Below are 17,906 nucleotides of genomic sequence, written 5' to 3' on the forward strand. Positions count from 1 at the left end.
AGTATAAATTCACCCCACAAACGTGTGTGTGTGAGAATGTGGGTGTGGGGTGGGGGGGGTATGAGTGTGAGAGTGTGTGTATGTGTATGTGTGTGATTGTAAGTGTAATCAGGTATAAGTCTGTGAGAGGGTGTGTGTGTGGGTGTTGAGTGTGGATGTGTATGTGTGAGCATACGAGAGAGAGCTTGTATACAAGTCAGGGTCTGCTTGAGTGTATGGGTCTGAAGGAGTGAAAAAAACATGGTCATTCTAAAAGAGACACTTAACAAACAATCCAGGTCTTTTCTCAATATATGATTTCAGTTGCATCACACTGTAAACTTTTGCTATAAATTCTGTGTTTTATGATCTTATACTTAGGAGCAGCGCTCTGAAAGCTAGTGCTTCCAAATAAACCTGTTGGACTCTAACCTGGTGTTGGGTGATTTTTAACTTTCTACACCCCAGTCCAACACCAGCACCTTCAAATCATGACTCCAAATCAAATTCTCTTCATCATTCCTAATTAAATTTAAACTGATCTCCCTAACAATCCATAATACCTAAATATCATTTTCAGTAAGACTCATGCTGTGTTAATACAACTCTTCTTAACTCTTCACTCCATCTAATTCAAATCTACTATTCTTCAATTATTTTTACCATTATCTATTTATTCTACTTACTCATGATAACAAAATCTATCACTGCTTACCCAACACTTTACCAAAATCCACTTCTCATTAGTCCCACTCATAATTCCAGCCCCATTTATATGTAAATCAAGTTTAATCCCCTCAACTAAAAAGAATGATGTGCAGAAATGGTTAAAGTCAAGCTGAGTGCACTCACCTTACTGATTATACTGACCGATTATCATCTACTGAATCCAATTTATCAAAATCATATCCAGTGATTTTGAAACTTAGCAAGATTTTGGTTCACAACCCCATAAATTAACATTAAGCCCCTTGAAAGTAACGTCTACAAATTTACAGCCTGTTTTCAATTCCAGTGCTAAAGTTGGCAAAAAATGGTGAGGCTTGCATCAAAAACCAACGTATTTTCTTTTAAGTTACTTGAAATGAGTGTTCGTCCCAGGTCTATGACCAGACTACATTCACTCTTCTCAGGTTCATCACCCTTCCCTCGGGTTCATCTAGCCCGATTCTCCTGATGAAAGGCTTACGTCCGAAATATCGATTCTCCTGCTCCTTGGAATGTGCCTGTCTTGCTGTGCTTTTCCAGTACCACACTTTTTGACTTCATCTACCCCTGGTCTAGCCTATTTAAAGCAACCATGACGAGCAATCTGCATGAGAATCAATTTTCTTGCAAATGTGGACTTCATTCTTTGACACTTTGCTAAACTCTGCCCTTAGCAACAGCTTTCAACGTGAAACAAACTTCCCAGCTTGTGTTTATTAAGTAAATAATGCTTCGAATAATTGCCTCATCTCATTAACTTGAATATGAGTCTAGCCCAGTTTCTGCACTGGATATAAAATTATTTCTATTTGTGACATTTTGAATTTCAGTGGAAAAAATGTCTACAGTACAAATTTAGGCATTTTAACGTGTAAACCAACTCAGAGACGATAAGGATGAATTATATGAGAAATTGAAATGTTACACAGGCCACTCGAAGTGGTCTGAACCTAACGACACATAATAGTAACTCTGAAATGTTCTTAAAACTTCACAAAATTATTATGGCGCAGAAGGCAACCATTCAGCTACTGTGTCTGCATTGGCTCTCTAAGCATTTTAATTTAATGTCAATCTCTTGCCTTTTCTCATAAGCCTGCACATTTTTTCTATTTAAATAATCGTCCAATATTCTCCTGAATGTCTTAATTGAACTTCCAGAGAGTGCATTTCAGATTCTAACTGCTCACTGTGTGAACTTAGTCCACCTTTTCTTACATTTTCCCCAGTGCTGATATTATTCACATTGATGAATCAAATTATTAATGAAATAAAGCAAGCATAGTCCACTGTGAAACCCCTGTATCATTGACTAGCACAATTATTTACATAGCAATCAATGTTCACAACCATTTTTGAGGAACTAGCCCCTGCCCTGACAAGTATCATGAGAGTCGCTCTCTGACATGAGGTCTCAGTAAAAGATGAGGTTAAACTCAGCAGTTTTAATCATTTTTGATGCAAATATAGACAAGTTCATGCCTAATATTAACAAATGTATTACACTGTATGAATGACTGGCACGAGCATGAGGATAACTTGCACTGATATGTAGGCTTTTTCTTTTACCAATTCATGGATAGTTGATAGTGACCCATGGACAATCTACAGTGATTGATGATAATCTGTATGAGTCTTGCAAAGTTGGTTCAGGGTCTTTGCGGATGAACAATATGCTCTCTTCATATTCTGAGTTCTAAGAAGTGAACTAAATCATAAATAAACACCAAACTGCAAACTAATCCTCTGGATTTGAGAGTGATTTTGCAGCAGACATTCAGTCACAACCCATGTATGTCCTGGGAGAATATTTCTGCAATCACCCTTCACAAACTTTCCAAACCACTTGTCCCCTCACACATTACTGTGTGAATCCCAAACCCTGCGAATTAATCGTGTGGTCAATGCACCTGTCTTGAGACTTTTTGCAGTGATGATTCGCTTTTGGTTGTCAAACTGTGCCAAAGAAACAAAAGAGGAACCATAACAGTGCCATAGACAGTAAGAGATATAAAGGTCAAAGTAAGGAGAAGCCACAACATGAGCTACATAACAATTGCATGCAGGAGGGGGATGGGATGGGGTCAGGTGCGAAATAGGAAACCATCTCATGCTTAAAAAGCAACATACAGACAAAACAGGAACAAAGAACCAGACAAAGAAGCATTGGCTCATCCGCTACTGACTCACCATCCTCTGTAGGAACATAGATGTTTAGATACAAACAGTCTTCATTTTGATCCTGGATGTAGGTTGCAACTATATCCAAATTGGCCGTGAACCAGATTGGTAACATGATTTCTGGTACTATACCATGAATGTTTTGCGGACAGACAGGAGCAAAATGAGTTACGTTACGTATTCTAGACCAAGAGGGTGGAGGTTCTGGTGGTTGGAACCTTTTCTCTCCAGTAGGAGCACTTGCATATGGAACTCCCAGGTACTGATCCACTGGCCCAAGTATGTCACTTGGCAAGGGAATTCGGATTCCCCGTAGTTTTCCATAATGTGTATTCACAGTTGGGTAATTGATCTGACCCTCCAGCACTATGACCCTGACAGCAAAGCTGAATATCCAGAGAGCAGCACTACAGTCTACATTGAAGAAAATGGTGACTATGCGATATAAAAAGGATACAGGACAACTCCATCTTGTATGAAGAAACATCGTACACGATGCCATTATTGGATTCTCAGCAATATAAATTCCAAAAGTCCTTGGTGCCAATGAATAACTGTAGTAACTCCAAAAGTCATCGAGAGAGTGCTTCTTATCTTGTAACTCTGATTCTTATTCAGCTGTCAATCCATAGTTGAGCTGTAAAGCCAAATAGCCATCCTGCAGTAGAATCTTTCTCTGGAAGTTTCAGATCTGGAAGATGCACATCATGTCACCCAAGATAAGTGTAATTCTTCTCTTGCATTTCAATTTCAAAACAAATCCTGTGATAAGTAAAGAGAAATAAATTTAACTTGTGCACCCATACATGAAACTCTGTATGTCGGGAAGAGATAAAAATGGATTTTAAAAAATGCAGCAAATGAGTAAACACAGATGAACAGTCATTAAAGCCTGAACCACTCAAATGTGCTATTTTATTCATTAAGAGGAACACAGTGTTTAACCTTGATCAGATGACACCTTTCATTTAAAACACACCTTCATATTTCAGTTAGAAGCCAGACCTAAATCTTCTGCCCACATTTCTCTACTCCAAGGGGCTATTAAAGGAGATTGTAAGCCATAACAAGGATTCTTCCTTTTACTCTCATGAGATACCTCAGCAGAACTCTCAGGGAGTTAAACGATGGCATGAGTTCTAAATCTTTACTAGAACAAGGTGATCAATCCAGATGAATTACCCTCGCGTGATGAGCAGTAACCAAAATTTTAAAACTTAATATTTATGTATTTAAGACTTAATGGCATGGCACTTTTACATTTCAAATGTGCAAGCTGGGCCAGGTTGAGGTGATCATCCTCATAAACCCAGATACAGAAATAACAAACTGATCCTGATGTCTCAAATTTGGGATGAGCTATCTAGCCTGTGGCACAGTGGATGAGGAAACACAACTTAGCAACTTTTGTACTGATGTAGCAGAGTTCTTGGAACTTCAGAGACACTGTATATAGACAATTAATTTACAATTAGAACTTAATGACTGATGAAGGCATTTCTAAAATTTGAAGTGACCCAATGGAACTAAAATCACAATATAATTATTTTCAGGTCAGCTGTTAAAATGGTGCTAGAAATTACAATAGAAAAATCAATGTAGATTTTCTAATATGATTGCAGTATGCATCCAAATGATTAGAGACATATTTGCCCTGACATGGACAGAAACAAGACTTTTTTGACTCAAGTTTCCAAGGTCAGCATATTATCAATTATATATAGCAAAAGATGCAGATTTAGACATGTGGTGGAAGTAGAAAATTATATATCATTGAAATTTAAAGGATGGAGATAATTAATGGTTGCAAGGAGTTCCTGCTGCATCACTGCATACTTTATTGCATGCCTGCTGAGAGAAAGAGTCAAGCTTCAAGCTGTAAATGAGTATACTGTCACTGAACGCACCAGCTCAATGCTGCATGGCAGTTCTGTTATACTTGGAGCAGATGGCACTTATCTACAAGTGGATTTGTCAGGGCTCAGAATATGTAAAGATAGTTCCCCAAAATAGATATACCAGAACTTTTAGTATCAATGATGGTGCAGTCAATCAGGGTACACTGGCAGTTGATAAGTCCATGTATAAATTATTTTTTGCAGTGCCATTGAAAACCTGGCAATTAGTTGCACCTTGTTTTTCAGAGCATCCAACACATCAGTTAGTTAACATACTCCTACCTTGATAGTGCTATTGTTCCTGTTGTACCAGCTTGCTTTGGGTATCAGAGCCTGCATCCCTCAAACTGTCAAAATGGGACATGTTCATCTCTTTCTTGTTATTTTCCTTCTCCGTGCCACTCCTACTCTGACCTCTCTATTCTCAGCCATCACCATTGTTCCAACAAAACTCAACAGAAACTCAAGGAACAGCACATCATCATAATTATGTTGCAGACTCAACATTAAAGTTCAACAACTTCATAACAACCGTTACTCCCAGTTTTTTGAAGACCGTGTTCTGGTAATGATTCTGTTGTTCACTTTATCACTCTTGCTTTTCAACCTACCAGAACTTCCATTTTGTCCTTTCTATTCCCTCAGCCCTTTCTATGTCTCTGCTGGTTTAAAGCCTGTTACACTGGAAGCATTGTCTAGTTCTGATGAAACAGCATTGCTCCTAACACTCAGCTGGATTTTGGATGCCTTTTCTGCTGTGTTTGTGGCGGGGAATTGAAATACAGGGTAGGTGCTCACTCTGAACTCATCCCAAAAAAAGGTTGTCAGTTACTGCAATTGACAGGACACCAACCATATATAGATAAATAGGTGTTAATTGAATCTGTTAAAAATTCAATTGACCTGATAATACACTGCCACACAATCATACAGTTGGCATGACCAGTTACGTGGCAGTCAGCTGCCCATTTTTAAAAATTTTTTTAAAAAGGAGGAACCAAGGCTGATCATCATCATCATCAGGGGATGCCCTTCATGGATTGGGACATTCCTACTCTCTCCAGGGTTGGCAATGCTCTCTAAAATCCATTACCAAACCCCTCACCATATCCCACTCTGAAAGCCAGTGATACTTTCACTGTTCAATACCCCTTACCTGGTTTAGGATTTAAGCTGAAATGATTAATTGGCATTATGAAATAGGCTTTGCCCATCAGGAGAAATAAAAGCTCCTCGGGAGGAGATAACTAGTTCTCCAAGAGTTTCTAAAGATTTGTTGGTGCTTTGTGCTTGTTACCAATGCTGTTCTAACAATTATAATGTGAACTTACTCTTGTCTCATAAGAGAAATGAGAAATATGTAATAAATTTATTTCATATTCATCAAGATTGAGCCTTTCTTCTGCTTAAGGCATCATGTGGACATTCTTTTCCACATGGTATCAGTTGCCTTGACTGATACCAAAAGGCTGGGAGAAAGTGAGATCTGCAGATGATGGTGATTAGAATCAAAAAGGGTGTGGTGCTGGAAAAGCACAGCCAGTCAGGCAGCATCCGAGCAGTAGCAGAATCAACGTTTCAAGCTTAAGCTCTTCATCAGGAATGAGGGGGTGGGGCTGGGAGGAAGGTAGCAATAGGGAGACAAAGTAGGAGGTGAAGGTAATAAGTCGGAGTGGAGGGTGGAGCGGATAGGTGGGAAGGAAGATGGACAGGTAGCACAGGTCAAGAGGGCAGTACCGATTTGGAAGGTTGGATCTGGGATAAGGTGGAGGAAGAGGAAATGCGGAAACTGGTTCACCACTTCATTTCCCCACTTCATCTGACATTATAAGAGCTAACAGCTTGTGAGGGCAGGACCCCCTCTGTAGTGAGTGGGGCAAGTTCCAGGCTGCCCTTGTGAACACCATTTAAAGCGAGTATCACTGCAGAGTAGACATTTATTTCACTGACCTACTTTTAGTCGGGGGTTGGACAGTCTGCACACTTCCTGCTAATGCAGATTGCTCTACTCCTCTGCCTCCATAGATGCTCCCTAAACAACTGAGTATTTCTAGACTTTTCAGTTTGTATTGTTCTCTCTAACTGAAGATGCATATGTATGGCTACTGACTATTATGTGAAAAGTACTCTTAGAGAAATGGGACTTGTTTCCATTCCCTACATTACACTCCTTCTTTCAGACATAACAGTTAGAAGGATTCCCAGTGGAGGCAGAAGTAAAATTTCAAATAAATCTGAACAGAGCCTTGTTAGAACCCAAATATGCAAAGAAGAAGAAAAAAATCAAAATCTCTAAAAGATATTTACCTTATTATCATTTTCAGGATCATTCTTGTATTTGAAAACAATTTTGGGTAAACATTTCACAAAGGCATAATAATAATTAGATATGCTGCTCGGAACACATTTGCAGGATGTCCATTTCCACAAATAAAATGTAAATAATTCTCTCACATATTTCATCTAAGTGTTTCTCACAAAGTCATCTCTAACCAATGGAAATATTGCCTTTGAGGGAAACTAAGCATTACAGTAAAATAACCTTTCAATTCCACAACATTAAGTAGTCAGAGAACAAATAAAAGAAGTGACTGGGCTTAAAATAGAGAATTCCAGTAAAATGGTAAAGATTCTATATGACTATTTCTCACAAGTATCTGCAAAGAAAGTCTTAAGCTGTGTGCCCTCTTAAAGAAAACTAGTCCACAAAAAGATCAATGACTTTATCCTAGAGTAGTTTTGAACATGACCAAACAAAAAAAACGCTTAGGGTGGATGGCATTTATGTCTGAATACTGAGGCAGAGAAGGAAACTTTGAGTCACTGATGACTATTATTGAGAAGTCAATAGACACTGGAGACATGCCAGTCGATTGAGAACAGGCGAATATTGTTCCCACTATTGAAAAGAAAGGATGATGGACCAGACACAGGAAACGACAGAGCCATTAATCTTACATTCATTCCATGCAAAATAGTGGAATTGGTTGTCAGAATAAACTAAGTATCATTTACACAATGGTAAACTAATTTACAGCAGTAAATGTGGACTCAAATGAACCTTGCTGAGCAACCTTCTCATCTTCTCTGGGGAAATGACAGCTACAGTGGATGTGGGAAACCTTATGACATTGTGTATCTCAACTGTCAAAAGGCTTTTGGCAAATGTCCATATGAAATGTTAGCAAAAGGCGAGGTGGTGGTGTAATGGTAATATAATTGGACTAGAAATCGAGGCTCATGATCTTGGAACATGGGTTTAGAATCCCACCATGGCAAACAGTGGGATTTGACTTCAATAAAATCTGTGGTAATCTATTAGTGATCAATTGTCAATTCTTGTGAAAACACATTTGGTTCACTTACGTGCTTTAGAGAAGAAAATCTTCAATGTTTACCTTGTTTGACCTACATGTGACTCCAGACCCACAGCAATGCAGTTGGTTCAGAACTACCTTTTGAAATGGCCAGGAGGTCACTCAATTGCATTACTACAATATCTGAAGAAAGAAATGAAACTGTATAGATCACCTGAAATTGAACAAGATACTGGAAATGCGGCAATAGCAAACCTATCCAAACTGACCTCACAAAGTCCTCCCAATGAAATCTGGTAGCTTTTGCCAAAATTGGGAGAGCTGTCCCGTAGACTAGTCAAGAAACAGCCTGACACAGTCAAACCAAAAAATGATTCTGAACATCACAATCCTTGAGTATGTCCTATGACAGGACAGACCAATGAGAGGTGATGGTGGCACAGTGATTTACAGCTGGAAGGGAGTCACCCTGGAAATTCTCAACCTTCACTCCAGACCGAGCATCAGGTCAAACAATGGACAAGGAAACCAAGGCAATCACAAGTAACCTTTACTGACTAAGCTTATCTGTCCTGAAAGACATAGCTACTAACAGGGTCTGTGACAGGTGTAAGGGAACCCAGAATGAAATACTTACATAATCTCATTCTCACTAATGTACCTATCACATGTACATCCATCGATGACAGTTGGAGTGGTTGGAGTGAATACCTTACATTCCTTGTGGAGGTGAAACCCAGCATTTATCTTAAGGATATGCTGTCTCTTGATCGCCATGATAAATGGAACAGACTTCAACCAGATCTCACAACTCTAAACTGGGCATCCATGAGACATTGTGGACCATCAGAAGCAGCAGAATTGTATTCATCTAAAATCTTCAAAGTCCTGGTGCCACACTCCACTATTCCCATCAAGCCAGGGAAATAACCTTGGTTAAAAAAAAAAGTGCAGGAGGGCATGCCAGGAATAGCATTAAGCATGTCTAAAACTGAGGTGTGAACCTACAACACAAGACTACTTGCATGCCAAACAGCAGAAGCAGATGCAATATACAGGATTAACCAATCTCCCAACCAACAGATTATATCTAAGATTTGCAGTGCTACCACATACCGCCATGAATGGTGGCAGACAATTACACAACTAACCTGAGAATGAAGTTCCGCATATTTTCCCACCCTCAATAATAGGGGAGACCAGCACATTAGTGCAAAAGATAAGGCCAAAGTATTTTCATCCAACTTCAGCCAGAAGTGCCAAATAGGTGATCCTCCTCCTCTGAGGTCCTCAGCATCACAGATGCCAACTTTATCCAAATTAATTCATGCCATATCATATCAAAAAATGGCTGAAGACACTGGATACCACAAAGACTGTGGTGTCTGATGATATTTCAACAATAAGGGAAAACACTCCAGTGGTTACAGTCATACTTAGTACAAAGGAAACTAGAAAAGCACAGCAGGTCAGGCAGCATCCAAGCAGCATGAGAATCAAGGTTTCGGGCATAAGCCCTTCAGCAGGAATGAAATGTCAACTCTCCTGCTCCCTGGATGCTGCCTGACTTGCTGTGCTTTTCCGGCACCAGGGTGATCTCCAGCATCTGCAGTCCTCACTTTCTCTTAGCACAAAGGAAGCAAATTGTTGGTTGTTTGGAGCACAATTATCGTGGCTCAAGCATATGTCTTGTGATGATGCTGTGGCTTTAAAGTTATTTTGTCCTGTTTTGAAGAGAGATAGTAAGGCAGAGATAAAGATAAATCTACCAAAACTACTGGAGTCAACAGTTTGTGAGGCCTGGGTTTTTTTTCTTAAAAATTTGAACAATACAGGCACCCTGGGCGGGTGTGGCCCGCTTGCAAAGATGAGGATTTCTAGTTTTTGTTTAGATTTTTGATTCAGCTTTAAGCGCCTGTTGTTGTTGACTTGAAGAAGTAGAAGCTATCTTTTCTCTCTCTCGGTTACAGCTAGATCCTGGGGTTTCTCTCTGCTGCTGGGTAACCTGTGAGACAAGCCTATTTGTTTGAATTTTCCTTTTTGTCAAGGGCTGCGTTTATGGGATGTTACTATATTGGAACAGTTATTTAGTAACAAGTACTGAATCTATTATTCTGTTAAATTTTCCAATAAACTTAATTTATTCTACGTTATTCTTTCTTTTGCTTGTATTTTAACTATAATGTTTCAGTAACTTGTGTTTTTACTTAAGGTCGAGTTGTTTGACCAATCGCATTTAGTCATAGAATCATAGAGATGAACAGCATGGAAACAGATCTGGAACGAGGCACTTCACATTTGCCTTTAAAGCAAGATCAATTTAGGGTCTAGACTATGTTCTTAAAATATTTTGCAGAGTCTGTTCTGGTCCAGAACACTTTGTAGGAGGTCCTCAGTGTAGTATCCCAGGCACAACCTTTTTCAGCTAATTTCAAATGACATTCTCTCCATCACAAAGGTCAGAAGTGGGGATGTTCACTTATGATTGCACAATGTTCAGCCCCATTAGTGACTCCTCAAATGCTGTGTCAGTATGCAGCAAGACGTGGACAATATTCCTGTTTGTACTGCTAAGTTGCAAGTAAGATTTGTGCCACACAAATATCAGACAATGACTCTCTCCAACAATGCCAATACCCCTTCACCTTCATTGGCACAATCATCACTGAATCCCTCATTATCAACCTCCTGGGAGTTACCAATGACTAGAAACTGGACAAGCTATATCCATACTAGCATTATGAGAATAGGACGCAGTCTAAGAGTTCTGCAGAGAGTAATTCCTGTCTCCCAATGCCTGTCCACCATCAACAATCACAAGTATGACGCAATATTCTCCACTTGCTGGGATGAATGCAGCTTTCAAGAAATTCAACACTATTCAAAGCAAAACAGCCCACTGGACTGGCATCCCATCAATAACCTTCAGCATTCACACACTTCCATACTCTTACAGTGTGACAGCATTGTATACCATCTTAAAGATGCATTGCGGTTTCTCACCAAGGTTCCTCTGACGGCACCTTCCAAACTGTGACCTTTATTACTTAAAAGCCAAGGAGAGCTGTTATATTGAAATAAATTCCCCTCCAAGCCCCTCACCATCTTGACTTGGAACTGTATTGCTTGTTCCTTCACTGTGGCCAGATCATATCCTTGCAAAATGCAACTTTATAGCACTATGTGTGTACCTACCCCTAAAGACAACAACAGTTCAAGACAGCAGCTCACCACATTCTCCAGGGCAGTTATGGATGAGCAATAAATGTTGGCCTGATTACACATTCCATAGGCAATTTAAATTTACAATAAATTTCAAAAATAGGGTTAAAAATCTGACTGAACAATAGGAGAAACATAAGCTCACTAATATGATATCAGGTTAAGAAAATGCAGTGAATCAAGTATCCCAAGGCTCTTAGCTCAAATCAGATTCAGAATAAAATTCACAAAATGGTCAAATGTGGATAACAAATAGAATCAAAAGAGACAATTTGGAAATTACAGAATATGATAAGTATGTTAAGCAAGAAGTTTGAATACTCGTGAATGGAATGGAATGCAACTGTGAAGTACTCTACATAAAAAAAAATAGGCAACTCACACATTTCATAAATAATGTTGAAACAGTTTGGAATGAAGCTGAGAGATACTTTGGAATAGGAGCCTTAAGAGTAGATAGGACAGTGAGTTTTAAGAAGATTTGAGGTTCTGGATGTAGATTTGCTCACTGAACTTGAAGGTTCATTTTCAGGCGTTTCATCATCATCCTACTAGGGAACATCTTCAGTGAGCCTCCAGATGAAGCCTAAACACAAATAGAAAGCGGGCTACACCACCAGTGTTTCATCTGGAGGCTCACGGATAACGTTACCTAGTATGGTGACAAAACGTCTGAAAACGAACCTTCCAACTCAGTGAGCAAACCTAAATCCATAGGTAGGATAGAGTTTGATCATGTGTTATAGTATAAAAGTGGGTGATGGCAAAGCAGCAGCCCATTTTAAATCCCAGTCAATGTTTATTTTGCTTGAAGTCACTGGAAATGAAAACTGGGAGAGATGTAAAATGGGATGCTAGTTTACCAGCACCTACTTGACACCATCACAGAGACCAGATCAGTTTCAATATGTTTAACTCATGTATAGCAGTAATCACAAAAATAAAAAGATATTGAAATACAAAGCAAAAATAGTAGAATACAACTTATAGGAGGTAATGATTAAACTGTAGCATTCTGAATAGATCAAATAGAACATCATTTTTGCACTTTGAAGAAATAACAGGTTCATTCAAACCCTGGAGGCAGTGCAGCCATAAAGAAAGCCTGAGTAGACGAGGGATGAAAATTTCCTCAGAACAGCTTCTGCTTCACTGCCACAACTTCATCAGAAACCCGGTGGAAGCTTCATCAACATTTTCAGAGAAGTGGGACAGCAGAAGCTCTGATGAAATACCCAGTAAAGATTTTGCAAATGAAGTGTGTACGGGAGCAATCCGATGGCAATAAATGATCTTTTTAAGAGTTGGAGAGTCATATACCATGGAAGCAAACCCTTTGGTCTAATTTGTCTGCACCGGCCAGACATCCAAATCTGACCTATCCCTATTTGCCAGCATTTGGCCATATCCCTCTAAACGCTGCCTTTTAAATGTTGTAACTGTACCCGTCTCCTTCTCCACTACCTCCTCTGGCAGTTCATTCCATTCACACACCACCCTCTGCATGAAAGCATTATCTCTCAGGTCCTTCTTAAACCGTCATTTGTACAAATGATTTGGATGTGAACATAGGAGGTATAGTTAGTATGTTTGCAGATGACACCAAAATTGGAGGTATAGTCGACAGTGAAGAAGGTTACCTCAGAGTACAACGGAGTCTTGTTCAGATGAGCCAATGGGCTGAGGAGTGGCAGATGGAGTTTAATTGAGATAAATGTAAGGTGCTACATTTTGGAAAAGCAAGTCTTAGCAGGACTTGTACACTTAATGATAAGGTCTTGGGGAGTGTTGCTGAACAAAGAGCCCTTGGAGTGCAGGTTCATAGCTCTTTGAAAGTGGAGTCACACAGGTAGATAGGTCAGTGAAGAGACATTTGGTATGCTTTTCTTTATTAGTCAGAGCATCGAGTATAGGATTTGGGAGAGTATTGGTTTAACAGACATTGGTTAGGCCACTTATGGAATATTGTGTGCAATTCTAGTCTCCTTCCTATCTGATGAATGTTGTAAAACTTGAAAGGGTTCAAAAAAGATGATATTAAAAGGTTGAAGGGTTGAGCCATAGGGAGAGAATGAATAGGCTGGGGCTCATTTCCCTGGAGCGTTGGAAGCTGAGTGGTGAACTTATTGGGATTTATATAGGTAGGGTAAATAGACAAGGTCTTTTCCCTAGGGTGGGAAGTCCAGAACTAGAGGACATAGGTTAAGGTGAGAGGGGAAAATTTTACAAGGACCTATGGGACAACGTTTTCATGCAGAGGGTGGTACTTGTACGGAATGAACTTCCAAAGGAAGTGGTGGAGACTGGTACAATTGCAACATTTAAAAGGTATCTGAATGGAGGGATATGGGCCAAGTCCTGAAAAATGGGACTAGATTAGTTTATGATATCTGGTCGGGCAATGATGAGTTGGACCAAAGGGTCTGTTTCCATGCTTTACACCTTCATGACTCGAAATCATTGCCCTTTCACCTTTTACCTATGTCCTCTAGTTTTGGACTCCCCCACATCCTATTCATGTCCCTCATGATTTTATAAACCTCTATAATATCATCCCTCAGCCTTCAATTCTCCAGGAACAATAACTTGAGCCTATTCAGCCGCTCCCTATAACTTAAACCCTCTAGTTCCAGCAACATTCTTGAAAAGCTTTTCTGTCCCCTCTCAAATTTAACAAAATCCTTCCTCTCGTAGGGCGACCAGAATTGAAAGCTGTATTTTAAAAGTAGCCTCATCAATGTCCTGTACAGTTGCAAAATGACCTCCCAACTCCTTTACTCTGACCAATGTAGCCAAGCTTCTTCACCATCCTGTTGACCTGCAACTTTGCTTTCAAAGAACTGTGCACCTGCACCCCTATATTCAACAACACTCCCCAGGGCCCTACATTAAGTCTTTACGTCCTGTTCTGGTTTGCCTTATCAAAATGCAGCACCACACACATACCTAAATTATTCTACCACTCTTCAGCTCATTGCCTCATCTGATCAAAGTCCCATTGTACTCTAAGATAATCATCTTCATTGTCCACTACACCACCTATTTTGGTATCTTCTGCATACTAACTATATTCACACTCAAATCATTTATATAAATGACAAAAAGCAGTGGATCCAGCACCAATCCTTGTGGTGCACCAATGGTCACAGCTCTCCAGTCTGAAAAGCAACATTCTACCACCACCCTCTGACTCCTATCTTCAAGTCAATTTTGTATCCAATTGGCTAGCTCTCCCTGGATTCCATGTGATCTAACCTTATGAACCATTCTACATTGTTGCACCTTGTCGAACACTTTGCTAAAGTCCGTATAGACAATGTCTATTGCTGTGCCTTCATTAATCTTCTTTGTCGCCTCTTCAAAAAACTCAGTCAAGCTCACGAAATATGATTTCACATATAACAAAGATTATAGGAAAGTTTCACCTGTAATATTACTTTAAAAGGGGACATAAATTTAAGGTGAAGGGTGGAAGGTATAGGGGGGATGTCAGGAGTAGGTTCTTTACCCAGAGAGTGCTGGGGGCATGGAATGCGCTGCCTGTGGGAGTGGCAGAGTCAGAATCATTGGTGACCTTTAAGCGGCAATTGGATAGATACATGGATAGGTGCTTAAGCTAGGACAAATGTTCAGCACAACATCGTGGGCCGAAAGGCCTGTTCTGTGCTGAACTGTTCTATGTTCTATATTCTAAAAGAAGTGGAACTCATAAAATAATCAAAAAACTGCACTTGCAGGAAATCTGAAACAAAAACAGAGGATTGGAGAAACTCAGTAGGTCTAGCAGCATCTGTAGAGAATAAACCAGAGTTAATGTTTCAAGGCCTGTGATCCTTCATCAGACATCATTCATCATTCATTTTTTGCACTTGCTGCTAGACCTGCTGTGTTTTTCCAGCAATCTCTGGGTTTTGTTTCAAAGAAACATGTAAAAGTCAACTTGAAGACTGATGTCAGGAGGCCTTCTTAACAAGTAATGATCAAGATGGGTGGCAAAGTGGCTCAGTGGTTAGCACTGCTGCCTCACAGCGCCAGGAACCTGGGTTCAATTCCGGACTCAGGTGACTGTGGAGTTTGCACATTCTCCCTCAGTCCAAAGATGTGCAGGTTAGGTGAACTGGCCATGCTAAATTGCCCATAGTTTTCAGGGATGTGTAGTTTAGGTGCGTTTGTCAGGGGAAATGTAGGGGAAAAGCTCTAAATGGGATACTCTTTGGAAGATTGGTGTGGACTTATTGGGCCAAATGGCCCTTTTCCACACTGTAGGGATTCTATGTAGAATAAACCTCCAGCTACTGCACTGGAGGAAATTATTTCAGGAATGTGCTGAAACATTCTTGAAAATATTTCAAAAATATTCCTGCACTTTAGAATATTCCTGCATCATATACTTAGGTGCAATCTTCTAAACACCACCAGAAAAATCAAGCACTGGTCATCTTAAAGACAAGAGGTGGAATCTTGTGCCAGCAACAGGGATTCTCACCTATCACCTGTAGAGTTAGAGAAAGCCCTTTGTAATCTCATTTTAGGAAGGCCCACCATGTCAATGGTGTAGGTTTCTCTTGGATCAAGGACCACAGGGCAGGTATCCAGCCTAGCATGGAAACAAAGATTACTGCCAGTATGAAGTTCACCCAATACCTGAGGATCATCACTGGGTAACAAGGTAAAAATGTCTGAAGGTGGCATGGAAGGGTTAGATAGATCAGGCTGGTGAGAAAATGGGGTCAGCACTAAGGTGTAAGTATTGTCCTCCTCCCTTGAATGAGTGAGGATCACATCACCAAATCCCCACCTTGCCCAAGGAGGCCATAAGCAACTCTATATGACTGTGCACCTTTCATTATGAGCACTCCCCAACTCATCATTACCTTGCAGTCATTAGTCTATACTTGCTGTTTCTCCTATTCACTTATACTCAGCACAGCATCTGAAACCTTGTTACCATCTGTCTCCATAAGGTCTACAGGTAGAATCTGAATGTTACTACCTAGTTGGGCAAGTGTGTAAAATGGCACATATGAGGTGATTGGTTAGATAATTAATGATACATAGCTCATTTTCAACTCTTCAGGTTAAAAAGGGCATTAACAGTCAAAAATCCAGCTTGATTTGGCTCCACTCAACTCCACGACATGTTTCCGGAAATTGCACATTTTTCTGAGACATGGGAGAAAGAATCTGTGGAGCATAGAACACAAATTTGAAATGGGAGTCTTTCTTTTTCATTTGTAAAAGATAGAGAAAGTTGTCATACAGTTTTCTGTCCTTCAAAACCCATTTAAACCCCTCAAAACACATCTTAAATACCATAAAACTATATTTAAACACCTTCAAGCTCCAGGCCCCTCAACCCCTTTATCCTGCCTTCATCGCTGCACTCCTTTCAATTGTTTTAAGCTCCTCTTTCCCCTTTCTATCCGCTTACCCCTTTAATCATCTCCATTCAACTCACCCCACCCCCCTGCTAACTCGGTCACTAACTACCTGCTATAAACACAACTCACAAATCTATAAAAACATCTGAAAATCTTTGACAAGCTCATGCAATCTGTGAAAATGAACAAACAGCACTTTATAGCTACTAAAAAATCCTCTTCAGACATTCATAGATCTGCCAAAGTAAACGAGCTGTCATTCTGCTAAATACCTGTGCAATAAAACTCTGTTGAGCAGAATCAGTTAGAGATTCTGAAGACAAACAAAAACATTAAAATGGTCAAACAGATAGCTGTGTTAAACTTTAGGGAACCTATATTTTTCTAATCAACCTGTTCAGAGATGTATTACACACCTCTGGAGCAGATGGGACTCGAACCAGTGTCTCCTGGTCCAGGGGACACTACCACTGCATCACAAGAGGGACTCGAGGAAACAATGAAAGAATTCAGAACATTTTGCACAATCAGACCTGATTTCAGATTGTACAAATTTGAAAGGTTCATACAATGCAGAATAGCACTTTATCCAGGAGACAATCTGCTCTAAAGTATCTGAAAACCTTTCTACTTTTACAATGGTTTTCTTTCCCTTGACAGTTTGCCAGTTGTCAGCTATAAAAGTCCAGCCCTCACATTCCTTAATAGTCATATACTTTGTTAAAATTATCATTGACTGTATAAAGGTTATATTATGACATTTCATAACAACCAGTGGACAAGCCTTTTATACTGGACTAGTGGTGCTGGAAGAGCACAGCAGTTCAGGCAGCATCCAAGGAGCTTCGAAATCGACGTTTCGGGCAAAAGCCCTTCATCAGGAATAAAGGCAGTGAGCCTGGAGCATGGAGAGATAAGCTAGAGGAGGGTGGGGGTGGGAGAAAGTAGCATGGAGTATAATGGGTGAGTGGGGGAGGGGATGAAGATGATAGGTCAGGGAGGAGAGGGTGGAGTGGATAGGTGGAAAAGAACATAGGCAGGTAGGACAAGTCTGGACAAGTCATGGTGACAGTGCTGAGCTGGAAGTTTAGAACTAGGGTGATGTGGGGGAAGGGGAAATGAGGAAACTGTTGAAGTCCACATTGATGCCCTGGGGTTGAAGTGTTCCGAGGCGGAAGATGAGGCGTTCTTCCTCCAGGCATCTGGTGGTGAGAGAGCGG

General features: G+C 40.1%; 1 protein-coding gene across 4 annotated transcripts in view; it reads right to left on the reverse strand.

Moving 5' to 3' along the window:
- Positions 1–17,906, reverse strand: part of nlgn3a (neuroligin 3a) — a 292,218-nt gene that overhangs the window by 216,454 nt on the left and 57,858 nt on the right. For all 4 annotated transcript variants that reach the window (XM_043704767.1, XM_043704765.1, XM_043704766.1 and 1 more), the window contains exon 2: positions 2,878–3,630. In XM_043704767.1, coding sequence (XP_043560702.1) covers positions 2,878–3,370 — 493 coding nt within the window. In that variant the 5' untranslated portion in view covers positions 3,371–3,630. The remainder of the gene's footprint in view (positions 1–2,877; positions 3,631–17,906) is intronic.

Source organism: Chiloscyllium plagiosum, chromosome 15, assembly GCF_004010195.1.
Source record: "Chiloscyllium plagiosum isolate BGI_BamShark_2017 chromosome 15, ASM401019v2, whole genome shotgun sequence".
Lineage (NCBI taxonomy): Eukaryota > Metazoa > Chordata > Chondrichthyes > Orectolobiformes > Hemiscylliidae > Chiloscyllium > Chiloscyllium plagiosum.